Raw genomic sequence first — 16,204 nt, forward strand, 5'->3', positions numbered from 1 at the left:
AGGTATAACAGAATGTCGTGGTATATAAGCTAGCTGCAGACTTGAAGCTTCTTCTGATTCTTAAAGGAAGCTCAAGATGATGCCAGCCCCACGTACACTGCAGTTTTGCATCACTTCATCGTTTAAACAGTCCAACATTCCACAAGTACATTTGCATCTGGTAGAGTACAATACCAAGACCGAGCTTTGCATTAAATTCACAAAATGACTGATTCTAACTGTTGACGTATGACTGTAGTTCTCTCGTAATTAACCCACACACTGGAATTTAAATTACTCAATCAGCAATGGGTGTACATTGATAGTGGCTCATGCAATATAAACCACACATGACAAAATATTATTGACGATACTTGTTTAAAAATTGTGTAACTGATCAGTTTACAAATCAACATCATCAGCAAAGTAGTCCACTGCCTTTGTACTCTTATCAGTAGTAGGTTGTGTAGTATTGACATCTCTACAAACAGCAAAACAATATTCAGTAAGCCCCTGAATCATGAGAAAGCATTATTCTCACCTGTTTTTAGTCAGTGTCACCATTGTAGAGGTGGGCTGTTCACGAGGGATATTCTTCACTGGTGCTGGCATCACCTTCTTCATCTGAGCAGCTTGCGACAACATAACTGTCGGGATTGTTGACTTCCTGAGAAAATAATATTTAACCTAGTTGTACTCATTGAGAAGGTTGCTGTAGAAAATCTTGGCAAATGAACAGCTAAGGTAAGCACCTCATAAAAGTATTAAAGTAGACATACCGTACAATCTGGTTGCTAAGCACATGTATATATTAAGCCCGTGTTATTTATTAAACACATACTAATTTCTCGTACTTAATCATGGTTGATAAGCACATGTGAACAAAAAACACAAAGCTCCAATGCGAGGTGCAGCCATACAAGAGAAGACATGCTTGAGGTTTGTCAACTGTGCAAGGCCAATAATAAAATGGAATTCACTATGATCATCAATTGAAACAGTCCTCTGCAGTATGGAACTCGTGCTCCACACAAAAAGATTTGCAAATGGACTCCAAATGTTGGTATACATTGTGACTGCATATCACCCCATACCAAGAGATTGAAACCCATAAACACTCAAGACAAGATTTGTTTTATCAGGAGCTCATAAGTGCCGGGCTTCTGGTTTTATTAGGACATATGCTTAACAAATACATGTAACAAATACTGGGAAATTATATTAAGCGATGTACCTAACAGCCAGACTTTACAGTATAGCATAAGGTGTTATTACTAGCTCACAGTAACTTCACACGAGTTCCTTGCGAGTATGGTGAATCAAGTTGTGTATACTCACTTGGTTGCTATAGCCACCACATTCCTCAGTGGCTCAGGGTCAAGACTATAAGTATCACATGTGAAGTATCCAGCTAGTTCATGTACCATTCTTCTCTGATTGGACTTCATCACAGAAAATGACACCTGACCAGTTGTGTTTGTCTGTAGGGAAACATCTGCTTTATCATTATTACTAACAACAATGATATCCCAACTATATAGGTATGCAGTAACAGTGCAACAAAGGGTGGAAATATAGCTATCCAGATATCAGTTTGTGTAGATATAAACTGAACACTAAGATGATTTGTATTTCAATTGTTCTATAAGAGTTATGTATATTTCTATTATGAGGAAATCACTAGTACATAATGCATATTTCCACATCATACACAGAAACAGTTGCCAAATACTCTAATAGAACATACAGTTTACTCGCAAATACCCTAATAGAGCAGTCGGACACTGTGTGCCATACTGCAGAGCTTAAACTTTGCAACACCGGTGTAACTTCTACAGGAAAACAGCACTTGTAAACAAAACAAAATTCATTATTACAAATTCATCAGTCTTTAATTTTACGACCAATTAGGATGTACGTCTCACAGTACAGCACACATATGTACCTTTAGTGTATTCTCAACTAACGTCTTCAACTTGTCTTCGATTTGGAGAACAAATTTAATATCAGTTCTAACAAAACACATACTGTCAGTCCAATCTCTCTACAAATGGTTTTATTCTTACTTGGCATAGTCCAGTAGGAATGGTGAATAATGTAGATTGGTGTCAGCAGTGACATCGGGATTTTCAATCTCCAGAGCTTCAGCAAGTTTCCTGCACAGGTAAACATACAGTATCATACAAGAGTAAACAAGCTGAAGGTCTTCTTATACCTGTTTCTCTCTTCCTGAGCACAAGTCTCATCACATTCCAGTTTACTATACAAGAACACAAAGACTCCAGTTAAGCTACAGTACCGGCATAATATGTAAAAACTTGAAGAGTGTATACAACACACTCTTAGCTCTGTCGGTACGTTTATCCAAAGAGAACAATTAAATTAAAGAGAACATGACAGCACAAAATCACTAAATGTGTGCAAGTAAGGAAGCACAATAGAAAAAGTGGCTGTACCACTTTGCTGAAAACAGTAGCCGGGATACCCACAGGGATGGTAGTCAGACATTTATCAGAACACAATTGGGCAATGCCTACACTACAGTGGTCATTGCCCCATACACTACGGTGACTGTACTGGGGTATACATTATCATACTGTACTTACTGGCCATGATCTCCCAATGTAATATCATGAATACTAATGGTCTGTCCTGACTGTAGGTCCATCATTATATTGTTCAGCTGCTCACTACGTAAACTAGGATATAAAGTTAAAAAGAAAATGGATGTAATTCAGTTATCATCATACAGCAATAATGATAAAGTTAACATGTAACTTACCTAAGAAGCATGCTAAATCATAATTAGCAGGCAATATTTAAGTGGTGGACTAAACAAAATGTTTTAAAACACAGTAAACTTTAAACACATACATGTCAGTAAACTTTAAAAGAAATTTGTCTATTTGTTGTATACTGGCCATTTTCAAGTACACAGTGGTGGCCACTTTGGTGACTGTCAACCAGTGTGGGTACTAGGTGGAATCTTGAATCAATGACTCAGACCACTAAAACTTTTCAGTTTAGATCGACACAGTAGAAGCACACAGTTATTGAAGGGATAAACTATGTCACTATTAACTGACTTTGCCATCATTACCTTTGGTAGGCATGTCCCTCATCTACCGAACATTGAATTTTGGTACACTTCCTGCCACATGGACACCTGATGGTGACCTAAACATAAGAGTATCATTGTATTTTGACACAATAAACACATCTGTGTGTGTGTGTGTGTGTGTGTGTGTGTGTGTGTGTGTGTGTGTGTGTGTGTGTGTGTGTGTGTGTGTGTGTGTGTGTGTGTGTGTGTGTGTGTGTGTGTGTGTGTGTGTGTGTGTGTGTGTGTGTGTACAACATGCACATAAGTGTCAGGGAAATCAGGGGGCATGGTCCAAATTGACATCATAGTAGGTATGCTCATTGTAAGGAAGCCTGGGGCATGTCCTCATTGGAAAATCTAATAATTCTGATGAGACTGTTCTATTAGAGTATTTTGATTATTTGGGGTTTCTATGCAGACACGCGCACGCACGCACACGCACATGCGCACGCACGCACACGCACATACATGGATGCATACAGAAATGCCACTTTCTCTTACCATTGCTTTACACTTTGTAATAGGACAAGGCTCATTAGGATGACAAGGAGCTGCACAGATATGCTCACACAGTGTCCTCTGCTTAACACATGGCTGCTGGCAGACTTCCCCTTCAGCTAGACAGGCATCTTTGTGGCAGACACGTTGACACTTGTGTGCCCCACATGGCAAATCTTTCCCACAGGGTGTACCACAAGACACGTCAGACATGTGACATGGAATATTCTTCCTTGTCTGTAAAATAGACAATAAGGTAAAGAAGTACAGGGTGAAGATTTTAATGGCTGTACCTCATGGCCTCCCATACATCTCTTTTCAGTGAGAACAGTACAAGGTGGACATGGCTCATTGTCAGCATGGCAATCATGAATAACTGTAATGCCAAACACATCAGTGGGATAGCTGTGCATACACACATTTCTCTACATACAAACATGCACACAAACTACACTATACTACACACACACACCTGGATGGTCACACGGATGTAGCCTACTACAAGGTCTGGAGCACACAGGAGGGACAGTACCACAAGGAATTGGTGGGAACAACACTTCAGCTCCACAATGACAAGTCAATTCATCGTAACCTATTGTGACAAGTGGGAACAAGTACATGTACATGTATGTAGAGTACATACGTACTACCCAGTAAACAACTTTAGCACACTATCTGATTTATGGTAAAGAGTAAATATAGCTTGATATTAGCATCTATGGTTGCCAAACACTGTGTTACGTAGTCATTTATACTGTATTTTTATTTACAACTACTGTACCATTTTACAGTTGTACAGTGCACTATAATACACAAAGTTATACTGACTTATTTCCCAGCATCGTTCACAGTGGCCACCATGACATATGTTCTGACAGAAGTGATGGCCACATTGTAACCGCTTCCCACATGGTCGATCACACACATGCTCCAAGTCAACACAACACTTGTTGCTACACCTGTGCCGTCCACAAGTCAACTTCTTGTTGCAAACTCGATCACACTCAAACCCTCTTCTCTCTTCTAGCAGTCGACAAGGAATTGTCTAGAAAGAAAAAAGAACAGTTATGAAAATTTTTTCCACTTGCCAATACAGTCCATTCTTAAGTTTATCTTTGTCCTTGAACATTCAATTGTGACTTTAATGAAGTGGTTGATTTTAATGCATAACTTTAACACAACAATAGAAAATCTACTTCATTAACAAACTATTCTAATAGAACAGCCACTAATTACTATCCTGTGAGAAGGCTATGCAGGAAGCTAGAAAGAATCTTTACAATAAAATCACATTGACTGAAGAAAAAAATCTGTAACTCTGTTTGACAAAAAGAGGCAGAGTTTAGAAGATGTGACTACGTGGTAATTTCTTTCATAATCTTATCTACATGTAAACACAGTAACAAACAGTACACAGTAACCACAAGAGTTCATAATAGTGAGGAGCTATGCACACAAAAATATACCTCAGCTGTTTTGCCGCACTTGCATGTGATGGTGGACTGCTTGTCACAAACAGCACAGTCATCAAGGTGACACTTATCTTCACAGTGATGAGGGTCATCTGTAAACAAAGACCATTTTTAATGTGACAAGAGTACACACAAATATGATTTTAAAATGTAATCATCTGCTGGTATTCAATTGGATCAAGTAAAGTTCAGTTTTGAAATGTCTACCTTCAAATGAAGAACACCTTTTAACTTTTTTTTTGTAAAACACAGTTTCTGAGGTCCATATAGACAATAACCTCAACATGGGAGAGCTCAGAGGCACAGCGGTCAAGTTTCTTAAACCAGCTGGAAATAATCAGTTCTTAAGAGCCTTTACTTTTAATCTCTGTCTTCTAATAAGAAACTGCATTATGTGTAACACTACCAAATCAGTATAATGTACTCAGTATAATGTACAGTGGACCCTCGAAAATCCGACCCTCTCTAATCTGGATCCTCAGATAATCCGAACGGGTCATGTAGCTAGCAAAAAAAAAAAAAAAATCTAATTAACGCCCAGCAATAAACGCGTTTTTAGCGAGGTTAAACGTATGGCTGAAGAAAAGCAAAAACGTGTGACCTTGTCAATTGAACAAAAGTTTACTATATTGAAAAAGATTACTGTAGGAGCAACATTGCTAAAGATTAGTAAAGAATACTGGCATTGGCAAATCAACTGTAAGTAAGAATGAAGGTAAGCTAAAGTGAAGAAGTGACTAGACTTATGGACAAGTGTTTCACTTGGTATGAATGTCAAGATGAGTGCACTACCTCATCACTTTCAGTAATGCTAAGCAACTTACTCTTGACACTTACTTTCATTCAACTTAACTCCAAAAACGTATATATATTGTACTGTAAAACATGATGTATGTGAAGACCTCTTATATACTTATTTAGTCAATAAAAACTTAAAACACAGTGTTAATTGATGATTCACAAATCCGAACATTTCAGTAATCTGAACAGCCTTTGGTCCCAGGGGAGGTCGGATTAGTGAGGGTCCACTGTACTCAGTATAATGTACTCAGCAAAATGCACTTAAGTAAGCCGTACAAACACAGTACCTGGTGTTGAACAAGGTAGTAGTTTACCACACAATGATGTACAGGTAGGTATGGGGTCCAGACAAGATGTCCTCTCAGATGTCAAAAGTTCCATCAGGGGAGTGGATCCACACGGACAATGTGTCACATGATCCGGTAACAGTGCACATGACTTACATGGTCCTTCGTGACACACCCTCTCACAGATATGGTTCTCACAATCAAGAAGTCTACGTAAAAACAGACATGATCTTTGACATTTCTTACAGCAATACATACAATGCACAATACATATGGTCCTGTATGTACCTTGAACATCTTTTCCCACAAGAGTATGAATCACTCAGTTCTTCTCCACAAATGGATTCTCTGGAAGCTTTGCGACAATGGCAGTGAAGAGTTATGGGCTGCCAACACTTGGGACAAGGACCTGAACAGATCATAATGATAGCCAATTATGACATAGTCAACCATACACAGGGCAAACTCCTGTTTACAACACTCAGGAATGCAGGCCAATATTTGTGAAGTCTTTTAGGATGGCTAGCTTAATAAGCTTATCACAATTAAGGACTATGTATCCTACAGTAAAGTGTGTATAGACTACCTATAGACATGCCTAACCAATGATGAACCCTGAGACATACAACTGTCATACTAACATGTATTTAGTTAGCACTACTGCACGGCACTGTTTGTCTTTCAAATGCATACACCCTATATATTGGTGCTTCGGTGTGGTTGGCACGAAAGAAAATACTATTGGTATAAAAAGAATATGTAATATCAAAGAAGAAAGAATGTAACACTAATACAAATACAGTACACACATACCAGCATGACAGAGTTCCTCACAACGATGTCTACCACACTCTAACACCTTGTCACATGTGCTACCACATGATGGTACATTGGTTGTGTTGCTACAACGAACTTGTACACTGACAAGAACAGTCAAGGAATGAATTATTACTGCATACATACATACATGCACACAAGCACGCATGCCAGGAGCTCATCGAATCCTATGGACAAGGGAGTGTGTAACTCCGTACACTACCAATACTACGGGCGAAATTCAAACATGGCGTCCAGTGTTACTAAGTATATAATTGGTTACATCATTCTTACGTGCAACAGGAATACACTGAATGGGCTGCTACTCTATCATCTTGTGTGATGGTAGCAAAGCTGCTTCGATAGGAAGATTGTCAAGTCGAAGGTAAAGCTTGGAATAGTCAAGTGGAGTAATTTTGTGCGATTAGCGACTGTAGAAAGACTGCCCTGCAAAGCCTGTGCCACTATTCCTCCGTCGTGCCATTGAACTTCGTTTCCATAGCTTCGCTTCGTCTCAGCAGAAACGTGACGTACTCGAGCATGCGTCTCTGCATAATATCCTAATTAGGAAATTTTAAGTTATTTATTATATAGTACGTTCGCGTTGAGCTGAATCCTCAAAAACATTTAATAACTCATGGATGCAATTACACATGATCTTGAAATTTGGCCCATTTGTAGTACTGCTTGACCCACTAACAATATTCCAAAATCTTGTTGTTCAAATGTTTGACATAATATTTACGGCCAATCAAATTTTTCACAATACATTTCCTATGGAGAAGCCATATAAGTACAGTGTCCATTAGAGCCCTTTCCCAAACTTGTAATGGAGCCAAACCGTACGTGTCTGTACTACTAATAATCATCTGGTTGGCAGAAATGTTAACTCTGTTGAGAAAAAATCCACTTTTAATTTTTAGCTGTTTTTCAGGGTTCAGCTCAACGTGAACATACTATAGTACATGGCAGCCAAGTTGAATTTTGTTGTTTACGGAGTTACATGCTCCCTTGTCTGTAGGATTCGATGCTCTCCTGTATATACATACATACATACATACATACATACGATACGATATGTACTTATGATACATACACACATAAACACACAATACAGACAAGGATACGGCTTTTTTCCACATGGACAGTATGTTGACACAGTTACAGGGCAGGGCGGACAAGGTCCAGGATGACACAACAAACGACATTTGTGCATACAAGCCATCGACTTGTCTGTTGCTAGTCTCTTCCCACACAATTCGCCACAACTGTGTGGCACCTGAAACTTGTTAGATGGTGTCCACAAAGGATCCACTAACTTGCCACAGAAACACTTGTAGACAGAAGGGACAACTGATGAAGGTGTCCTACAACCTGGACACCTCCAGCCTTCCTCTTTAGGAACATCTAAGTATCAAAAAGCAATTTAAATAATTTCTAGTAAAATGCATTGTTTGCATACTGTGTATGCACCTGCATGGCTACATACATCAATAAAATATTTTAATTATGCCAAGCTCATCAAAATACAGGTAGTACACTGCTAATTTTTAACAAGTACACAGAAAAATTTGGAATTTTCAACTGGAGTAGGGACCATAGCACATCAATAAAAAGTACTGAAACAAGCTGGAGTAGTGCACAATATTAAATCACAGTAAAACAATAAGAAGTGTTATATCCCTACTATGCATTTTCCATTATGGTATCTTGAGCACAGTAGGGATATAACACTTCTTATTGGTTTACTGTGATTTGATATTGTGCACTACTCCAGCTTGTTTCAGTACTTTTTACCGATGTGCTATGGTCCCTACTGTAGTTGAAAATTCCAAATTTTTGTGTGTACTTGTTTGTTAACTTTTTCTGTAAATGGGAACCCATGCATACCGAAATGGCGCCACGCTCCCCAGCTATATAAATTATCGTCTGAAAAGTGAAGTATCCATTACGCTTCATTGTCAGCTATGTTCAATCCGTTAGACAGCATTTCGGAACTGTTCGAAAAGCATCTCTGCAATCCATGCATACCAAAATAAAGAAATGGTTCTGTACGCCCCAGTTATATCAATTATCATCTGAAAAGTGAAGTATCCATTACGCTTTGTTGTCGGCTATGTTCAACCCGTTACACAGCAGTACAAATCAAGAACTGTTCAAAAAGCACCTTTGCAATCAAAATAGCCACTATGAATAATACGCCAATTTCCGTTACATTACGTGGAAGGAAAGCCATTATGTGCTACCGCCAAATCAACACTTTTCACTGTCAGCAAAGATGAATGGAACACAAAGGAGGACACTGGTAAGGCCATGAAGAATGCATTGTATGTACTGCGGTATGTCAAAAGGCACCTCTTGGGCCAAAGCCACATCGAAAAGTGAAAAAATCAAGCCCGTATCCTTAGCCATTATCAAGTTATGCTTGTCTGAAGACATCAGTCAGTTACTCAGTCAGTAGAAAATTCTGTTAAATAAGTTATTTTTAAATTCCGTAGCAACTTTTTGAAGGAGTTTCGGTCAATCTGAAAGCTTGTTTGGGCTTAGTTTTACCTAACTAATACTGCCTCATTGTCGTCAGGGAAAATTGAGGCTGATTTTTGGGTGATGGGCCACGCCTACTCCTTTGCGGTCCCTACCATACAGTATGATGATGGTGTTCTGACTGAAATATAAACAACAGTGGTCCTATGTTAATTTGTATGTCACTTGAGTCACCGCTCAAGCACTGGATAAAACCAGTAATAATAATAGCACACAACCACAAACACCACAACACACATATTGTACACAACTGAAAAGCAAGTATTGATCGAATTCCCTATACTGAAATTATCATTTTGGGTGCTCCATTTACTGGTATTAATGGCTAAGCATTCATAAAACTAACTACATTACCATTTTTATCTTGTTTGCCAGACCCTTTCCTGTGCAGGTCTTATCACTTGCAGTATAAACACTCATGCAGAAGGGAGTAGAAATTCTGTTACAGAATTTGGCTCACAGATTCCCTCAAACTCTCCATACAGGTATTTTATGTAGAGCTGTGCGATTATCTAGATATATCCAATTACTGAAATATCATAAAACTTATCAACATAAGGATGATAGGTTATTTATCTAGATTATAGTAAACTTCCATTAACTACTTGTGTATTTCTTTATACTCTTCAAATTATAATTTGCTGGTTACACTATTGGCAGTTAATATTTGGTTCATATGTTAGATAATCAAAAGAAATATCGAGATATGTCTAAATTTGTTATCACACACCTGTAGTATTATGCGTTGCAAAGTAAATAATATCCTCCTTAGAAAAGTGCCTGATTTGTATGCAAACACTATTATACTACATCCAAACAATGGTATATGACTATGTGTTCACGTGTGCACACAGTACAGAAGAAAACAAACACACATACTGTACCATTTTCCAAGTTGGTCGGAATCTTTGCCCACTTCTTGATGCACTTCAAATGGAATATGTGATAACACGTGGAGCAACTCCACACGGGGTCCTTCACTCTTACTCGCTCACAACACACCATACATTCATACTGACCACTAAATAGTTGTTGAGATAGTACATCACTTTGTATTGAGGATGCTACTCCACCGTAGTGTTTAACAGGTCTAAAATTCTTTGCTTTATAATCCCTTCTTTTCTGACCATGGCTTGTATTACCAGATATTGTCTTTGTATCAATCTGGTTGTCCTCCTCTACATTTGTAGTTCTTGTAGTTGACTTAAATGTGCTCTTTTTAAGGTGATACTTCCCTGGAACATTCACTGTAGAGTCCTTGCCATCAGCTCCTTTACCTTTGTCCTTATCTGCTTTGTTATTCTCATTGTCTACAACTTCATTCTTTTCAGTTCTTTCTTCTTTATGAGTTGATGAGCTTACTTTTACTTTACTGTCTTGTTGTTTCTTTTTATGACTATGAGCTGTAGTGGGGTGGATTGCTGTACTAGATACAGCTTTAGTAGTTTCCTCGTATTTCCTAGTGTTTGGAACTGACTTGTATCCACTCTTCTTTAGACGATACTTTCCTGTTGAACTTACAACAGTGTCCTTATCTTTATCACTAATGGGTTCTGTGTTTTCTATCTTCTGAACAACATCACTATGTACAGTGGCTGCCTTTTCATCTGTTTTGTGTTCTGGTTGTTTTTCAACATGGTCTACTCCAGTTTCTTTCTGTCTGCCTGAAGCCCGTGAGTTACTTTTATCTTCACGTGAAGACTGTTCATATCCTCTTTTCTTACCACTCTCTCTACTTATGTCTGATTTATAATCAACAGCACTACCAGTCTTTCTACTGTTCTTATTACCTCTGTAGTAATAATAATACCGGTACTCACCATCTCTATATGTGTCAGTACCGTTGGTCCATTGTTGGTCCGTTCTCCACTCCCAGTTGTCATGACTCGCGTATCGGTGACCTTTGTATCTCCCTCCACCCTGAGATGGATAAAAACCTTGGTCTCTGTGATAGTCCGTGTGTTGAGGGTAGTGGTGTGGGTTGTATGCTGCCGCTTGCTTGTGTCTTGGCTTGCCCATTCGTTCTTGAGCTACCTTTCTCTTCCCTCTTTGCTCTTGTTCGGTTGTTTTCGCCTTGATCGAAGTCTCTTCAGGTTTACCTGTGTCTTCAGCAACGTCGCAGGTCACCAATTCCGCCATTTAACAGAAAAGTTCTGATACTGCTACGTATCTCAACTTTTTATTTGATTTCAACAAGTCCCACAATCGAAATTTGCTACAGAACGTAGTCGATTGCGCAAAATTGACTTGTAACTTGCAACTCGGAAGCAGCAGAAGCCACATGCAGCCTGACTTAGCAGTTTAGTTAAGTCGTGTGATATAAGCAGCAAGTATCCAGATTTCCGATTTCGCACATTAACATGGCCACACCCTCAGCCTCAGGGCAACCTGTGTACAAAATTAGAAAAGGGGAAGAAAAAGACGTGCCAGTTATCCTTAAGTTCATTACAGTGAGTATAGTAGTGATTGTATCATTGACATTCCTACGTGTGGATACCAATGCTCCAATGCATACGAGTACTTGATATGTAGGACTTAGCAACATCTTTGAAGAAGGCAGACCCAGTTCTGATAGGAGAAAAAGGTAACTATGTATTTTTGTGGCAACTTAGTGGTGTGTGGAATTTTATATAAGTTTAACAATAAGATTCTTTGTTTCCTTGAGGAGAACAATCGGACGGGTGGTTGTGAACTAAAATTTCATTATTTTCAGGGCCTTCATGGAAAATTTACTGTCTGCATTAGCTAACCAGCATGTTCCAATTGCCCTAATGGCACTCCCTGCTAACCTCACGTCTCTAGCTAACCTAGTTTAACAAACTGAAAGCAAAGCACCTATGTGGACTGACTTACAAAGCACTATATGGATTGTTCCTCAAACAGGGAAAAGCCCTGTAGCCTAAAACTGAGTAACTTAGTTTCTCAGAAAGTGCTTTTTTATCATCTGTTATATACAAGCTTCCATTGTGCTTGTGGGCAGCGTATATTTTCATCAGACCCTTCTGCTTAATTCAATCTGTGTTCAGGATCAAGCCAATTGCTGTTGACTCCTGTACTACTTCACGGCTGCTGGCCATTCCCTGTGATTCGTTAGACCTATCCATAGTATGCATGTCCTCCCAGTAGTTTGTATGTTCTTTCTGTTACTGGCTTGGTGCCCCTGTCTACTTTTCCAGTTCACTGCCCTTGTGGTAGTGTTGTTGATCAATGTGGTGATCACCTCCTTGGCTGTGGACATGTACCTAAGCTTATTTGTAGGCATGATGATTTGTGTGATGTGATATACTATGCTCTGCAGTCTTCTTTAGGACAACACTGGCTGCCACAAAAAACAGTGGTGTGCTGGCTCCCATTTGGACTGGGTGATGTCTTTCACCCTGGCTTTGTGTATGGGAGACCTGCATACTTTGATGTTGCTATGCAGGAATCTCTGTTGGGTTGGTCTGCATTCTCCGCTGGCGTGGCTGCTACTAGAGGAGGAGATAAGTATGAGCAGGGCTGCAGGTTGCAGGGTGGTGTCATTTTCCTTCTGATGGTTGATGTGGTCAACGGTCAGTCGTCCTGTCTTACAGGACATTGCTGCAAGGACAGCCACCAAGAGTGGCATTTCTCAAGGCCTTGTCCTTCATCATCTGCTGGAGTAAATCTCTGCTTGTCTGTGGTGCCACAATGCTTGAACTTTTTAAACAACTGTACAGCTTGTTGCCTGGCAATCCTCTGTCCTACTCTCACTCCCTGCAGTGTACAAAACAACCCATTTTGGATGAGTTTGATCTATAAAAATGCCTCTTAATTAATAAATTGTGACTGTCTCTGGGAAAACCGGTCTTATCATCCATTCAAAAGTATCGAGAAATGCTGGTTTTAAATATTCAGACTGTTGTAACTGGCCAATGGTGGTAGCTATGCATACCAAATTTTCACACGTTGTACAACAATTTCTTACCTTCCAGATTATCCACTGAAGAAGTAGTCAACAGCTAAGTTTCCTGCCATTTTAGATAGCTTTTAAACTGAGGTTGACTGTATCAGGTGAGCTCCAAAAGGGGTGGGAGGTGGGGGGCCTGGAAGGTGGGCAAGATGGTGTTCAAAAATTGAAAAGGAACGTGTTTGGATGAATTAGGTCAAGTTATGGGCCATTTAGGGCTCAGAACTGGCTAAAATGAAAGGAAATTTACAGCACAGGTCATTGTCCAATACCACGGAGCTGTACAGCCACACACAGCTATCTCCTGGTTGGCCAGGGCTTCATCAAGACCCCAGACCACTTGTACTGCTCACCACTGTTCTTGAAAAAAGCAGCCAGCAAAAGCAGACCACTTTACTCTGGTCGACTGTGACAGTGAAATTTGATAGTACATTCATTAAGCTTTGTGTTTGTGTGAAAAAATCAAACTTCCTGTCTTGGGTGATAAGACCGGTTTTTGCAGATCCAGTCACAATTATGCTGTACCAAAATAACCAGAATGTTAGCCAGTGGCTGGCTGCTCTATTAGAGTATTTCAATCTTTAACATCTAAATCTTAATTGCAACAATGACTACCAATTTGGGAGGGGAAACTGTATTATGTGAGTTGGTGGCAGGAAACAAGGAATCAGTAAATGTGGCACTAGAATTTTGGTGAGTAGTTGAAATCACACAGTTATAATTTCCAGGTGATAGTCACGATCCTATAGGTCTAGTAGCTACACTTGATCACCAGGATCAAATGCTTAAATGCAGTCAAGTGATTGATCAAGTACCCCATGAAATAGATTATTAAACAGCTTATTTCACTTCAATAACATTGATAATGCAACTGTTAGTGGTAATGCTATCATGATCAGTTGTTTATTATTGTATTGATGATGTTTGGGATGGGGGGGACCTAGATATTAATAGTATTGACATTTAGTTGAGAATACAGGAACACTGAAATTTAACATAGTCAGAAAACACAAATCACATTGAATGAGCCCAAGTTCAACTGTTCACTCAACTCTTCTTCAATTTCTAAACCCTCGGAATGTTTGCACTCCCGTTTCTTGCGGGGTATTCCATGTGTAGCTCATTTGTTAAACTTACTCTGATGGAATGGCAACGATTTCATATTGCAGTCTAGATGTTTAAAGTCATACACAAACTTTGTTCATCTTATTTGAGGGATTGGTTTATCAATGCAGAGGTATATACAGGATATGGTGGGCGTAATAAGCACTGTTTCTTTATTCCACAAATTAACACTAACATTAGTAAAATGGATTTTTTTTATCATGGAGCAGTGATTTGGAATACCCCCTGCATTTTATGGAATAAATGGTCTATTGGAGAAATTGTATTGTTAATTTTTTTGTACTTTCAATGTGTTGTATTTCCATGTTAATGTTGTGTGTTGTATATGTTTTTGTTGCTTTGTTGTGCTTGTAATTTGTTTTTTTATTGCATCTTATTGTATGCTATTTGTAGGGCACTGCTAAAAAAACAATTTTTCTATAGGCACTTGCCTAGACTGCAAGCTGTCTATGGATCAAATCTGGTCTGGGATTTTTTTTGCATTCAGAATAGTTTTCAGGTTCATGTTTCTGACTCCCTGTGCCACAGGCTAATTTGTTGCCTCCCTGCAGGTCCCTAGAGGGATAGTTGAACTATGATGATAACTGAGGCAGTCTCCCATTAAATCATTAAATCAACTTTACATCTACTCCAGATAATAACTCTTTTGATCGCTGTTGTATCAGTTACTTGTGCTTCATCATCATTCCTAGCATGTATATAGTAACAGTGGAATCTATAATTTACAGAGCATCAAAATGATTGTTTTATTAGAATAGATGAATCCCCTGTTATTGAGATAATACGTCACTTCTGCAGATGTTATGGAATTTTTGCGAATGCTTCAGATGTTTATTTGGGTTCAATTTTACTTCAAACACCTCACACACTGATTATTGGACAAATACGTGACTATACAATAGCTGTATTATGTTTACTGCGGTATTATCTGTGCATACATATTACATAGATTCGCCCCATTTACCTATACTGTACATTTAGAGCTTCTTTGTTATGGATTTGGGGAGCACAAGGTGTACAGTAGTGTCATTGTTGAATTTGTCACCACTACTGAAGCCATTCCTGTTGGCCATGGCTTGTACTATTTCACCTTTTCCACCTGGATGGGAAAGTCACTGTATTTAGAAGATATCTACTTGATACCAAAGCATCGCAGTAAGTATTCAAGCTTTTTCAGGTACATAATCATGAAAATGTTTTATAGACAAGAGATTAGGGACATTAGTGATGAAAGAGTTGGCCAAGGTGTAGTTATTGTATATGTAGTTGATCTGCCATAGGTCCTGGTAGTTATGTGCTACTTTAGGTGGCTGTTGCTGAGAATTGTAATCAAATGAAGTGGCAGGCAAAGAATGAGGAAGAAGATGCTATCAGGTTGTATGAACGATGGGGTAGTCATAGAATAGAAAATTGGATTACATTTTCGATGGACAAGAAAACTTTGCTAGAACACACATCAACAAAATAAAATTGCTCATTACCAGAATTATATAATGTGATCATGTGTCTAAACTCAACCATTGCTGTATACAGTGTTTACCAATAATATTGTAGAAAACTTATGAATTTCAGATTAACTTTTTACAGTATTAAGGCAACAAATTTGACAAAAAGGCACTTCAGTTGCTTTACTATTTGGGTACTTTTGATTAAA

The 16,204-nt window shown here is 38.8% G+C and overlaps 2 protein-coding genes across 2 annotated transcripts; one reads left to right on the plus strand and one right to left on the minus strand.

Moving 5' to 3' along the window:
- Positions 1-277: 277 nt before the first annotated feature.
- On the minus strand, positions 278-11,795 carry LOC136251053 (transcriptional repressor NF-X1-like). Its single transcript, XM_066043430.1, has 18 exons — positions 10,382-11,795; positions 8,081-8,360; positions 6,951-7,057; positions 6,426-6,546; positions 6,138-6,346; positions 5,044-5,141; positions 4,406-4,622; positions 4,050-4,169; positions 3,871-3,953; positions 3,581-3,814; positions 3,080-3,156; positions 2,586-2,678; positions 2,195-2,239; positions 2,046-2,135; positions 1,925-1,991; positions 1,318-1,460; positions 521-646; positions 278-460 (listed from the first exon to the last, which is right to left on the minus strand). The coding sequence occupies exons 1-18, from the start codon at positions 11,634-11,636 to the stop codon at positions 382-384; spliced, it is 3,444 nt and encodes a 1,147-aa protein (XP_065899502.1). The 5' UTR covers positions 11,637-11,795; the 3' UTR covers positions 278-381.
- LOC136251054 (thialysine N-epsilon-acetyltransferase-like) lies at positions 11,700-16,152 on the plus strand. Its single transcript, XM_066043431.1, has 5 exons — positions 11,700-11,947; positions 12,030-12,081; positions 15,532-15,705; positions 15,755-15,795; positions 15,857-16,152. Exons 1-5 carry the CDS (start codon positions 11,858-11,860, stop codon positions 16,016-16,018), a joined length of 519 nt encoding a protein of 172 aa, XP_065899503.1. The 5' UTR covers positions 11,700-11,857; the 3' UTR covers positions 16,019-16,152.
- Positions 16,153-16,204: the final 52 nt, after the last annotated feature.

The sequence above is a fragment of the Dysidea avara genome, chromosome 3, assembly GCF_963678975.1.
Source record: "Dysidea avara chromosome 3, odDysAvar1.4, whole genome shotgun sequence".
In the NCBI taxonomy this organism is placed as follows: Eukaryota; Metazoa; Porifera; class Demospongiae; order Dictyoceratida; family Dysideidae; genus Dysidea; species Dysidea avara.

What these genes read in the sequence shown, in the direction of transcription:
- LOC136251054 (XM_066043431.1), top strand. Translation starts at nt 11,858, where the DNA reads ATGGCCACACCCTCAGCCTCAGGGCAACCTGTGTACAAAATTAGAAAA. An exon ending in CTTGATACCAAAGCATCGCA is followed by an intron (nt 15,706 to 15,754) that starts GTAAGTATTCAA and finishes AATGTTTTATAG; the next exon opens with ACAAGAGATTAGGGACATTA. An exon ending in TGATGAAAGAGTTGGCCAAG is followed by an intron (nt 15,796 to 15,856) that starts GTGTAGTTATTG and finishes GTGCTACTTTAG; the next exon opens with GTGGCTGTTGCTGAGAATTG.
- LOC136251053 (XM_066043430.1), bottom strand. Translation starts at nt 11,636, where the DNA reads ATGGCGGAATTGGTGACCTGCGACGTTGCTGAAGACACAGGTAAACCT. An exon ending in ACATCCGTGTGACCATCCAG is followed by an intron (nt 3,954 to 4,049) that starts GTGTGTGTGTGT and finishes TTGGCATTACAG; the next exon opens with TTATTCATGATTGCCATGCT. An exon ending in ACATTGGGAGATCATGGCCA is followed by an intron (nt 2,240 to 2,585) that starts GTAAGTACAGTA and finishes GTTCTTGTATAG; the next exon opens with TAAACTGGAATGTGATGAGA.